Source organism: Rhea pennata, chromosome 3 (genome assembly GCF_028389875.1).
Source record: "Rhea pennata isolate bPtePen1 chromosome 3, bPtePen1.pri, whole genome shotgun sequence".
NCBI lineage: Eukaryota > Metazoa > Chordata > Aves > Rheiformes > Rheidae > Rhea > Rhea pennata.
Genome location: NC_084665.1, coordinates 65,469,121 through 65,482,881, shown reverse-complemented (window position 1 = coordinate 65,482,881; position 13,761 = coordinate 65,469,121). Strand labels below are relative to the sequence as shown.

The following is a 13,761-nucleotide window of genomic DNA, read 5'->3' as shown; positions in this document are numbered from 1 at the left end:
TCTACAGAGGCATCTGAATTTGCTTACCCCGTATGGGAGTCTCTAAAGCATCACTCATATACAAGATGATAAAGATCTGGTAGATTGTTTCACAAAAGTACATTAAGTTTTAACAACTTTGGTATTTAAAGTATTTGATATAATTATTGATTTCTTCTTTCTACCTTCTTGGAAGGAAAGAGATCCCTTGCATTACTCAGTAACACTAACATAGAACACTAGCGAATAAGAAGTGAGACCTTCAACTTTTTCACTAATGAGAATTCTGCCATCAGGAGTTCTCACACACTCTTAACAGCTTGAAATAACCAATGAGTTGACTTGCATCTCAAAGTCAAGGCTGTAAAAACACAGTAGTTTCACGAACTTAAACTTCATTCATTGAATTAGGTGCTTTAACTCAAGAAAAAGAGCAAAACCATCCAATCTAAGTGAACATCTCCTTAAATACGCACTAGGGAAACAGAGGGGAGACTCAATGCTTTCTGAAGAATTTCAGTGATCTAAACTCAGAAGAGGAGAAGTTTATCCCTCTTCCCTTTCTCTTTGAATAAATGTTTTAATTCTGGTTCCATATCCCAGCATTTTTTCTAGTAGGAGTGCTGAATACTATGTTTATTATCAATATCTACCTATGAGATAATGAATAAGCTAGGTCCACAACGAAAAGCAGAACTCAGGTCTTTATTTTCCGTACCGCCCACCCCAATGACTTTGTCTCCTTTAGCTTACCCACCTGCATACGACCTATCCTATGTGCTGCAATGACTGCACCTGTTTGAGATACTATTTTGACCTAAACAGCAGCCGCAGAACAGGAGGTGCTACCAGCAACCATGGTAAGCCTCCCACCTGACCTGGGAGACTTGCTTATCCGGTTCCCACCTTGTTCCCTCCCACTGGAGTCCTGGCAAGTCACACACACACACACACACACACTCAGGAGACCCTGGGGTAGATGACAGCTCCACCAGGAAACATGCCTCCCAGCACACACCCAGGCACAGGAGGCATTTCTTGCAGTGACTCTTTCCCAGATGCAGCTATCTCCAGTTGTGCCTCCCATCCCTGCACCTCTGCCACGTGCAGTGCCATACACTGGACCATGGGAATTTGAGCTCCTTGAAAGCAACTAAACAGAAAGCAAGTTATCTACTTCCCACACTGTGGATTAAAATTGAATCTTTACACAGTCTCATAGACAAAGGGAGGAGGGGAAAAAAACAAGACAAAACAAACCATACACACCACCACCACAGAGGAAGGGAAGCCAGGGAGCCCTGCCCTGTTCTGATTCACACATACTCCTCAGAGCAAAAGAGGCATGAAGTGGAACCCATCAGTGGGTCCCATAAACAGCTCAAACACAAATACAACAATCAAATACCAGATGTACATTAACAATTCTTGTTACATCTTTAATTAAATGAATTTGCCTGGTATGACTAATTAGAAAAATTGCACAATGTTTGTGTGTGTCATGGTACACATTAGATCACTCTTAGCCAATACTTTTTATTCATATATAGCAGAATGTTGTTAGATCGGGCCCTATCATAGAACATATCTTATAATTTCAGTCAATGCTCAGTTTAATATGGATTGGCAGTGAAGAACAAGGATGTGGCAGGGCAGTGAAAAACATGAGTTAATAAATTACAGTGCCACTAATTACCCTACTAACACTATAGACTAGGTAGTCTGGCCACTGCTTCTGTCTCTAAGTAGGGCATATTTTTAATATCTATTTTGTACACATGTCAAAGGAACCAAGTGCTTATAAAGCACTCCAAAAATGAAGAACACTTATGTATGTACTAACCTTTTTGCTAGAAGTGTGAATAAACTTCAAAGAAAAGGCAACATGCCAAAACCAAATTAAAATTTTCTCCAGTACTATCAGTGACAGCATCTGACAGATGAAATCCTGTGAACTATTTCATGGTGTGTTAATTACCACTGCTCTCTTGATATCTTACTTTCCAATGCATTTATTAGGAGGGGAACACAAGAGATCAGGTGGTTTTGGCTGCCTTCTCAGAGAACAACACATGAGAGCATCAGACACAAAGATATGAGAACATTTGCAAGCATTGCTACTTTAGTTTTTCCTCAACAATTCTCGCTTCAACTATCAATCTGGAGCACAAATCCTGCCATTATTTACATCTCTGAATAATCTCAAACTCAACAGGAGTCAGGGTTGCTAACTCCATCTATTTGAACAGAATGCCAGCCTGCTCTTCCCAAGTCACCCTAATACACAATTCAGAGCTACTCTCTTTAAACACTTTGTTATAACTCCTAGGATTCACATTTTCCAAGATATTCTTAGAAAAAAAATCACATTTTCTAAGATTTTTAATACCACCAAGGGTATAAATATTTTCTTTCATTAAAATAAATAAAAGGCATATTACATGATTCCAGAAGCAATACTCAGAAACAGCTGCATAATGAAATCTGAACCAGTTTTACAAACGCAATTTCTTTTCATAGCCTTTTTCTCCTTTAACACGTAACATGCATAAGCCTGTTCTGCCACAGTTCCCAGGAGGTTGCCGCATTTCCATAATAGAAGTCACATTCTGGGGATATCCTTCCTGCAGGAAAAGTGGGTTTGCAAAGAGTTACCACAACAGCATTAGCAACATGCTGTGGCTTACATTACGGATCCAAATTTATGCACATTTTTCAAGTGGATAAGAAAATATGTTGTTGCAAAATTATATAGTACTTACATAATTGAGGTAATTATTACACTGATCAGATTTAATTATATTTGACACAACAAATAATTTTCAGCTGTAAATTTTTAATTTGTTTATATGTACAAGTAATAAACTAGTTATCATAAAAACAAAACAACGGTCTCAAATTATTACAAAGTATAATTTTTAAAGTTTGAAATAGCACACAGGAACTCATTTTCAATGCAAAACCCAAGTAAAATGACAGCATCTACTGGTTTAACTGCATTAGCAGAGACTGTCTTCCTCCAGAGAAAGTAGCACATAAACCAGCTGCTCAGGCATCACCTAACAGGTCTAATTTTTCCACAAACTGCAATATATAATATATAGATTTTTTTTAATTAGTAGTGCTGGGGGGGAGAGAGGGAGCAACATGGCCTATGTTACACAATGCACACATAAAAAGATTTGTTTAAACTTTTCTCCAGTGCATAGCCCTCCCACAAACAATACTTGACCAAGGAAAGACATTAAGACACAGCAGTTCACTAACCTTTTAACAAATCTTTATAGAAGCCATCCCTCAGCTTTAACCCCTCCACCACATGCTTTTAAATTCAGTTTAGTTATATCACTTTTATTCTACAAGCTACTGATAAATCAGAGTCACTATGTTACAGCACTCAAATCTGCAGTACTGTTCAGGAAATTATTGAAATAATTGAAAGATCTGGCCCAGAATTTGAAAGTTTGATATAGATTTTAATCAGAGAAGGATGGTAAGAGAAGAACCTTAACCTTTAAATATAAAAAAGAAGTTAAAAATATTCACAGTAGGGCTGTACCTAATGTTAGAAAAAAAATTAAGGACAAAAAAAGCAAGAAAGAAAAACAAAAAAGTAGTGTAATGTCTCCGACCACACATATGCTTTCTATAGTTTTAGCATTTGTAAGAACATATTATCTTGACAATAGAACATCCTGTCTCAAATCAATGTTACCTTCATGCTGCCTTCCTCTTTGATAAACAAAGCTTGAATATTTGAAGCAGAGCAAAATTTTTTTTTTTTTTTTTTTTTTTTGCTGAACTAACGTTTGGTTTGGCCTCCTCTGGTGCCAATACAAAACAAAGAATTGGAAAATTTTGTCTGAAGACGTTTTTGCAGCTGCAAAACAAAATCCTTAACTTCTATATTCTCTCACTAAAGAGGTGCATGAGGTCCTCCTAGTGGTGAAGTGCTTGAGGAACACAACACAACAAATGATATTAGCTATTATCAGATAGCACTGCTACACTCGCCAGTCAAACCCTTATACCAAAACCTATACTGAAACATTAAGTCTTATCTCCCACGGAAGTAGTCTGACTATCACAGTGAACTAAAATTTGCTTTATTCTCACATAGAGAACAGATCAGGATAAACCAGCAACAGATGAAGTCTCCTTGCAAGCTCTTCCAGAGAGAACACTTACAGTTTTCTCTAACAAATTAGCCAGAACAGCATACAGTATTTCTAACAATGAGTCTGCGCTTTAAATTGAGAACACAATAATATTAAAGTTATCCACTTAGGAAAAAAAATAGAAAAAAATTGCAAAATGATTACATTGGACTTTTCTTTGCAACAAAGGCAAAGAACGACATTCTCTTTGGTCTTTTGATGCCTATGCAAATCACTACCGATGTACAGATCTGGTCAAGATGGACTTGGCGGGGGGGAATGGGCAGAGGCCCACGTGTGCTCATGGGCAGACAGCTATGAGCTGAGGTGTCTCAGAAACTCTCTCTGGAATTCCTCATATCTGAGAGCCTCTCAACTGGGGATCACCAAAAAGCTTTTAGCAGTGTAAGATGCTCAAGTAGCAACAACAACTATGAAAGAAAGATATATTTAATAACTAGTACAAGTTAGATCGCAGCCTTCCTACTGGACTCGTTTGGCGCTTCTGCATTTATGAACTGCAGCATAAAGCACAGCCCACACCTAGTGATTAAGCCATTCACCTGAAGAGAGCCAGTCAAGTGCAGCAGACCATCTGCCTAACAATAAAGGGATCAGCTTGCATCACCTCTGTGCAAAGTCTTTGCAGCACTGTTAGAGTTTTCCCCAAGATTAGCTCCGAGAGTCTGTATATTTAGCCGTAAAAAGCAAACAATAGAAAGGTAAATGGGAACAGGAAATCAACCCCGAGGGTAATGTCACCAAACCAGAAGGCCGACCTTCTGCAGGAGCCGGACCCAGACAGCGGTGCTCCGCTCATGGCCCGAAGCCATCCTTGTGGCTCTGCCTGCACATGGGGAGGGGGCATGGAAAACACCTGCTCACAGATGACCAGGGCAAACAGGCACCAAGCAGTCTGCTCACACGCCAGGAGGGTGTTCCTGTTGGTGAACGCTCGGAAAGCGCTCACTGTGACAGCGCCGAGATCTACAAGGACCTCAACAGACAGAAACACAGACAGCTTAACTGAAGTTTCACTCTGGTATCTGAAACACAAGGAAGGTTTGAATGAACTTTAACAGCACAAGCACATTTCTGTGCAAGCTACCTCACAAGGAGTGCAAGCAGATCCGCCTCCTGCCCACTTTTTAACAAACAGAAGTCAAGTTCAAAACAATAACATGAAATGAAAGGAACATAAAATTTATTCTGGGAAAGTCTGCTGTTTAAATATGTGAATCTTAAAAGCTATAAGTAACATATACATAAAACATGCATTTTCTTGCGGCTTATGTCCCTAGTTTTGATAAAAGATTTTAAAAATATGACTGATAATAGAGAGCGTAGTAACAAAGTACGGTAACAAACTTTAGAAGAGTTCCCTAAATGCCACTAAAAGAAAAAGAAAAACACTGGAAGTCAGCTCTTCCTGTGGAAAGTGAAGTTAATGTGGTCACTACTTTGAAAGACATAGGATAACACTATACATCCTCTCTGAAGTTGGATGTTATACTGATGGCTGTAAGCACTTTGTGAAAAAGGAATTTTGAACAAAAGTGTTGCACTTTTTTAATAAAGAAGAGCAGGAGCTGGATGGGCCCGTCTGCATTTGTCGCTTGTGACCACACGCCTACAGCATTACATAAGAACGAGTCCTAGATTTATTCCCTCGCAGGAAACGTGTTTAACTGACCGAGAGTCGCCACAGGGCCCGTTCGCGCGCTGCTTCCACCGAAAGCTTCGCCCTCCCCCTCGGCGCGAGGCCCAGGGCCGCGGCGGCCGCGGAGCCGGGGGCGCCGCCGCCCCTGCGCATCGACCCGCGCAGGGCGGCCCTCGCGGCGCCACCGGCGCTTCCCGGCGCCGCGGCAGCGCTCCCGGCTCCCCGGCGCCAGCCGGTGCCGCGGCCGCCCCGCGCCCGGCCGCTACCTGCGCTCTGCCGGGGGCCGCGCCCCGCGCGCGCCCGCCGCCACCTGCCCGTAACGGCCGCCGCCGCCACCTGCACGCTCCTGTAACGGCCGCCGCCCGGCCCCGGCCAGGCCGCCCCGCGGAAAGTAACGGCGCTAAAAGACAACGCGCCAAGCCGCGGCCCAGGCGGCGGTTGATAACGACGGGCGGGAAGGGACACGCGGCCCCGCACCTGTTGCGCCACCGGCCCCGCTACGCTCCCGCTGCCCACCCGCCCGGCCCCGGCCCCCTCACCTGGGGGGCGCCGGGCCGCGCCGCTCCCGCCCGCCGTCTCTGCCATGGCTCCTCGCCGGGCCGGGCCGGGCCGCGGAGGCGCGGCCGCGGGCAGGTGAGGGCGCCACGTCCGCCCCCGCCGGCGGAATCTGCGAGGGAGGCGCCCGGGGGCAGGTGAGGGCGGGACCGGCGCCGAGCGGTGCCTGCGGGCGGGCAGCGGCCGCCCTTTCCGGCCTGCGCCCGGCCCCGGCCCTTCGCTGGCCGCTGGAAAGCGGCGGCAAGAGCCCGCTCGCGCAGCGAGACCTGCCGGCAGCAGCCTCCTGCCCTGCAGCCGCGTGTGTCCCCTTTTGTTCCCTCCCACAGCGCAGCGCTGGCGCAGCTCATCGAGTACCCGCGCAGGGAAGAACAACAGGTTTCTGGCGTCGGGAAAGTACGTAGCCGCTGCACCCTCCGGGCTTGCGGGCCGGCCGCGTTGCTGTAGTCTCGTCACTGTGGCAAAAGCTTCTGAACTGCTGCATCCGCGCCCTAAGCATCCTCCTCAAACGTGGCTGTGTAAAGAGCTACCAACACCACAGCCCGTCCTTCCAGTGGAGTTCGTAGTCATGGGACCTTCCCTGCGAGCTGGCCTAAGCTGGCCCTCGGGTGCTCTCCAGGCTCTTGAGCATCTCTTTTAAAACAGTTGTAGATCTGGATTGAAACCTTAAGGGTCACATCCTCACCTCCACTGTAATCAGCCACAAAAATCTTTCATTGCTTGGATTAGGAACAGAATTATATCCAACTTGTCTCTGATATAAAGCAAGGCTCCCTGATTTTCTTTGTGGTTGTTGAAAAGCAAAGGGGGCACTACAAATCTCTGCTGTGCACATGTAAGCGTTAACAGCTTTGCAAATAAGCTGGTTAGCACTTTATACATGGCCAGAAGGAGCTGTGCTAATAAAGAATTTGCTACCAGGCATGAGAGGCATAAGAATATTTTTAGAATGAAATCTATGAAGTATATGAACAAACACTAATGAATATTCTTCCCTGGAACAAGTAATTGTAGAAATAGACTGGGTTATCCTATCCAGAAATGAGACACTGGGCACCCCTTGTAGTCAAACCAGGCTTCACCTTCAAACCATACATACGTAGTCAGAATACTTGAGCACTGTTTCCGGCTGAAGTGACCACTCTACAGTCATGCCCACAAGCTGGACACACTTTCTTTCGTGGGAAAACCAGGGAGGCTGTTGTAAAGGTGCTCCCTGTGCTATGCACAGCCTACCTGCATAGGCAGATGAGGAACACAAAGCTATGCTACTACCCCTATAATGAAGGTTGATGTCCCCCCATAATGAAGGTATCCACCTCAGCTGAGAGCTGGAAAAGGCCCTAGCTACAAGTTAATTATCCACAGTCAGGCTGCAGCTTATTCAAAACAGAGATGTGAAGGCAGGTTGGATCCAGAGATGTTACTAGCCGGAGATCTGTGCCATGCAAGCATACTGATATTGCTCCCATGGCTTTGGAAGCAGTCCAAATGCTTTTATGTAGCAGAGCCAGAACTTAAAAACCCTTGTCAAATCCATGTTCGTAACATGAAGAGCCACCTCAGATTTCTCTACAATATTTGGAAAAACTCGGATTAACAGGAAGCGTAGTGAAGAGACAAATCTGTGTTTCTCTCAACCCAGTGCAAGTTCACCTGAGTTTATTTGCTCTGTCCTTGAAGGATCAGAGCTGGTGCCATATGCTCTGAGAGCAGATCCTCTGCCATTGAGATTTGGGTGGCTTAGAGTGAGCGGATACTTGTGGACATGGAAACCAAGCTCAGCCTAACCATGCATCTGACTTGATAAAGACTTGCAGGGCTGATTGCTGAGCAGCTCTGCAGAAGCCAACTTGGCTCTGCTCAGGCCAGCAATGAACAGCAGGAATTAACTCCCATCTGGTGCCTGGCTGGCTCTTGTACAGACATAAAACAGTTCCACAATCACCTTCCCTTACCTTACAGGTAGCTGGCATTACCACGTACCCCAGGTCATGAATAATACAGAACTGAATGCATGCTTTTAAAGTATCGACACACAAATAAAGCAATGCAATAAGACTTTGTTCGACTGTGTAAAAGCGAGGTTTTCGAGTTGCAGTTATTTGTTACCGATGTATTTCACACTGCTGGATCAAATTAGGAGAGCTTACTTTCCTAGGTTCACCTTTCCGTGCAAATAAGTTTTAGTTCCTTTAGGTTTTGCATGTCATAAGCAACACAACTGATTTACCCAGTGCTTAAATTTACCTTAAAATGGTATTATCTTCTCCTGTAATAGCAGTATGAATTGTTAAACAATAGCTATGTTTCTCCTGAAATGTAGTTAGATTCAACTCACTCCAAAAATGTATCTATATCCAAACATCTGTGGAACCATCTTCAGGGAGAAAAAAAAAAAAATTATTTGTTCTTTGTTCAGCCTACCTTTACTGTGTACAATGTTGTTTTTCAGTCAGCAAAAGTTACTGCATATGTGTTAAGACAACATCTGTTTAGAAAAAAAAAAATTTCTTTGAAAATATTTGTTAAACCTACAAAATTCAAGGCATAAGCTGCTCACTGATTACCAAGGCTTATGAAGAAGCTTGTTTTTAAATCAAGCCTTATTCACTGGATTTTTTTGCAGTCACCTCAGAAGAATCTGATGTTAGCCAGTGCTAGAATACTGGAGGGACGCTCAGTGTGGATGAATAGGGAACATCCACCGTCCTTTTTCATGATGTATGAGAAAAGATATCTTGATTAAGCAAAAGCAGAAGGAAGTAACATGCCACAATGACTATGCAGTGCATGGAGGCTGGATATTAATTTCTCAAGTCTCTCCAGACAAGATTTTTTTTTTTGCCCCGGGATTATCAGTACTGCAGTTAGACTGAAAAAAAACCCAGAAAATATTCAATGCTATGATTATCAAAATAAAATCACAGTAACTTTAACATGTGTCAGAAAGGTCTCCTTGATACTCAATACTCAGTATGATTTTTTCCTCTTTTTTATTCCAATATTTTCCAGCTCTACACCTTTATTATTTTAAAAGTCCAAAAATATAGGAAAAAGTAATTCTTAGGTTCTCTTTATTTTTAACTGTGTATGTCAGAGATAGCTTTAGAACAAGCTAACATTACTATGGTTCAGGTGTATGCAACTGGTACAGTTCAGTAGTACATAAACAACTCTAAAACAAATGCACCATAGAACTTAAGTTACCAAAAATAAACAATATTAAACAAGGCAGTAGGTAAAAACAATTACTTTTAGGTCTTGCACACTAAAAGAAAAATATCTAATTGTGATTGAAATTATGAAGTTCTACAGATTACCGAGATACATTACAAAGAAAAATAAACTTGAGAAGTTGTTGTCACATTTTGGTTTTGTTCCAGTGATGTACAGTCACATGAAATCTTACATCAGTTTTTCACAAAAGTAACATCTGTTTACTTTAATAGGTCATGAGTTAATAAAGTTTTGGGGCTTTTGTGTCTTAATTTTTGAAAAACTTGCATGTAAAAACATTTAAAGTAAAATAACATTGTAGACTGTTTACATATTTCTTAGGGATTGTAGGAGTAAAAGCAGTCAAGAAGCTGCAGTGTTTTTAACATTGGTAAACAAATACTGGATTAAAGTGCAACAGTCCTTCTAACAGCACACCTGCTTTGTGCTGAAAGGAAATCTTTTCCTCTCTGCAGAGAAGCAAAGAGGGATTTCAGTATCAGGCGTGTTTCTCTCGAAAGTCAGTGATGGCCTTCCAGAGCGTGCATAGCATCCCTCCTCTGTAAAGAAAAATCATAAAGATGCTTAGTTACAAAGCTACTATGAAAACATTACAAAAGCGGTGCACTCTCATACCCTTGCTCTAGTTCTGATCAATTAAATTCTGCTCCTAAAACTCAGTGGCAGGGCTGATCAAAGGTAAAAAGCAACACACGATATTCAAATAGAGTGGAGTCCTGTTTGGATCATGGTACAGGACAGTCTTTCCACTCTTCAGCTGCCTCTTTCTGGAACTCAAACTTCCGGTCCAAGTAACATGCATAACCCATAGCAGACTTCCATCATTATGGTAATGTCTACTACAAACATCTTACCATCTGTCAACATTTTATTTTTTTTACAGTGTTTGGCAACTTCTACTATTTCTATTTCAACCTGGTCCTGCTGTGTCAGACACACTTGGTACAATTAGATACAGCCTAGTATCAGTTGCAATTCGTAAGTATTTCTGCAATTTTCTGACGATAATAAATTACAGAAGGTTATGTTATCTGCCTTTTCACATAAAAGCAAATCTCCAGTGGGACATCCAGTGTTTCCAGGCATGAGATAAAAGCTTTTCTTTGAAAAATAAGTTTTTCTATTAAAGGGAGGCAAAGGGATTTTTTAAAAAATTTAAGTATTATCAGCATTTTATCAGGAATGCACATTTAAAAGTGTTACTTATACAAAATTAATACTGAAAAATCCAGTAAGTAAATGCTCAGTGTAAGTTATTTTCTGTTGTAATAGTACACTCCAGGTCCACATAGTTCATTTAAGTCTGAAGCATTACCTCAGTCTCAAACATTTCAGATCATCTCGTGTAACGTAGCAGAGAACATCCATTAATGTATAGTCTTCAGCCAAGAACTGCAAAACATAAGCTTTAAGTTTAAAATAAACCTAAAATTGAGCTAAAATATGGTACCTATAACTCACTAATTTGCACTGTTTCTACAAGTACAGTGAAACTACTTTATTTTTCTATAGTATACTCTACATTGGCATGTCATTTAATACTCCAGATTTGTACTAATTCTAAAGCTACTCAAGATTTTTGTCAACTGGCAGTTCTGTTATTTTCAGCAATACCTCAGAATCAGAGACTGATGAATATAATTTAGGGCATAATTAATATCCCAGGTAACACCAATGAAGAAATAAGAACACCATTAAGATCTATCTTTTCAAAGTGTGCATCTAACTGATGTGCTTGAATTTCCAGGAACCTTTGATCTGTTGGGGTGATAACTACACCCAGGTTTCACCAAGTCAGCTGAAATTCTGAGAAGCTTAACACCTCTAAAATGATATCCTTGCTGCAGAGCAGACATCCTCTTCAGGATCTTTCACTTAACACAGTTAGCTAAGCATGGACATGTACTCTGTATCCAAGTATAATCATCAGGAACTTCTGCAAAGTGTGTGAAGATATTGAGGAATTATGAACTAGAGCAATATTCTCAATTTAACAGGACAATTTATTCTTTTATACCTAATCAGACTGATACATTATTAACAATGCTACATTTTTATAAAAGTCTTCATATTGCCCTTTTGTATCCTCTGAACACAAATTCATCTCAAAATGTTATAAAAAGTAATTTAAAAACTTGCTGATCTTCTTGCATTGAGTCACAAAATAGTACTGCAACTGTGTCATGAAGTAAACAGAAAGTATCATTCCTACCCTGTTAATAGTATCCTCATCAGCTCCTTGAACAGTCAGCCAGTTTATGAGATCAGGGTCTTCAGTTGCTGAGCCAGTGGAATGACGATGACAGACAGACAATCCAGGAATATCTAGAACAAGTATTTTTGAGAAAAGGTTATGCCTTGTCAAAGCATCCTCTTGTCACTTTTGACCAGTGAAGCACTGAGCTTTCCCTCAGGCTTAGAACATCAGTGTCCTTATAAATAAAGATATATGTCAATTCCCAGCGCTCAGACACTGAATTACAGTCTGCAGGCAGCTATACACCAATTGCTCTACTTGGTTTGAGATACAGTTATTTTACTCAAAACTAAAGTCTTCAACATGCAAACATTTGAAGTAGTATGAATATCTGGTACAGATGCATTTTCAGTCCTCTCCCAAGAATGACTTAACTAGTAAAAGGCACATCAGTATCATTGTAACTATGTCTACACTAAGGTTCTTGCACTGATTTAACTAAATTGTTAAGTGATACAACTGCTGTGTAGGCAATGCTTTTAGACTGAGGATCAATTTTTAGAAAGCAATAGTTCTCAGAAACACATTGTACTGGAACACTGAACTGCATTAGCACTTCCATCGTTTTCGTCACAGATACACATCAACCTCTTTCACTCAGCAAAGTTGTATTTACATCTCCTGAATTAGAATAGTCTGTAATTCAAAGGACATATACTTAATAATAGATCACCCTCCTTAGAAATTAATATTTATTCTTTAGGATAAGAGCCTTGCACTCTTCAATATAACAACAGACAAAAAAATATTTAAATCATCCCTTTCTTTGTACTGTGATTACTGTAACAAATTAGATAATTTATTTCTTTCTATAACATGCATTCTTACTTCACAGCAGATTCTACCAGAAGCAGCACAGTAAAACATCTTTGTTGAGATTGGGTAAATAAAAGTAACAGAAGTTTAGCTGCCACTGTCTTTTTTTGTGAAAGATGTCTTTGAAATCTCTCCCCACTTACGTATTGGCTGTGACCTAAGACGCAGGTTTTTGATCTCTTGATCTTTTTCTTCTATAGCTTGATGTAACAGGACTTGAAATTCTCTCTCCTTTTGAACCAACTCCTCCAATAGCCTGTTAAGTTACAGGGAGGAAGGACACATTTTCTTAATTAGCTTAAGAGTTTTGAGGAAAGCAAAGATCTTATTAATAATACTGTCATCTAAGATTCACTGAAATTAAAGTGGAGACCTTTACGACAGAGACAAGGACAGGCTTGTAGGAAATTCACCGCCATTATTCAGATCCTGCAAAAGCTAAAATATCTGCTCTGAACAGACTATCTAATACACTTTAATGCAAATAAAATAAAATTCTCTAGAAAAGAATTTTTGATAAAATAATGGATTCAGAGATTTGCCTCCCTTTTAAAGGAAAAAAAAAAGAAACAATTTTTAGTTTCAAAGTGATGCATGTATATTTCCGAAAAATCTAAAATACAGATTTAGGGATTGTTTCTTCTTTTAAACACATCTATTTATCCATCTTCCTCTGATGAAAAAAGTGCCTTTAATAAAACAAGTCTGATACACTTTACTTATGCAGTTTATGTGTGGCTGTCAACTAGCTTGGATTTGTTTCCTAAGAATAACTACAGAAAGGAACATCAAGTTCTGCCTTTATGGAAACAAAACACAACACCATTCATCAGCCATAAACAACATACAAAGGAGAGAAAGAGCAGAAGCTTGGCAGTAAGTACAACTTTTTCAGATCTTCTTTGAAAGAACATCTGAAATCAAGACAGATCTTAACTTGTAGCACTAGTATTCCAAAATGAATACTAAAATTAATGCAAAATACCAGGTACAATTGAACACTGCTGACCATCAATTAAATGAAACACTTACAGCACTACGGATTCTGGATACTGTCATTAGTATTCTAGCCTACATATTTTAAGAGCAAAACAACACAT

At 40.7% G+C, this 13,761-nt stretch overlaps 2 protein-coding genes across 4 annotated transcripts in view; both read right to left on the bottom strand.

The window, feature by feature from the left end:
• The window catches only part of MAP7 (microtubule associated protein 7), a 124,579-nt gene extending 118,176 nt beyond the window's left edge, over positions 1-6,403 (bottom strand). For all 3 annotated transcript variants that reach the window (XM_062572506.1, XM_062572507.1, XM_062572508.1), the window contains exon 1: positions 6,336-6,403. In XM_062572506.1, the coding sequence (XP_062428490.1) occupies positions 6,336-6,381 (46 nt within the window). In that variant the 5' untranslated portion in view covers positions 6,382-6,403. The remainder of the gene's footprint in view (positions 1-6,335) is intronic.
• Positions 6,404-9,216: 2,813 nt separating this feature from the next.
• The window catches only part of MAP3K5 (mitogen-activated protein kinase kinase kinase 5), a 109,422-nt gene continuing 104,877 nt past the window's right edge, over positions 9,217-13,761 (bottom strand). Inside the window, exons 27-30 of the mRNA XM_062572493.1 lie at positions 12,805-12,917; positions 11,801-11,913; positions 10,904-10,980; positions 9,217-10,127 (exon numbers count right to left, since the gene is read on the bottom strand). Coding sequence (XP_062428477.1) covers positions 10,067-10,127; positions 10,904-10,980; positions 11,801-11,913; positions 12,805-12,917 — 364 coding nt within the window. The 3' untranslated portion in view covers positions 9,217-10,066. The remainder of the gene's footprint in view (positions 10,128-10,903; positions 10,981-11,800; positions 11,914-12,804; positions 12,918-13,761) is intronic.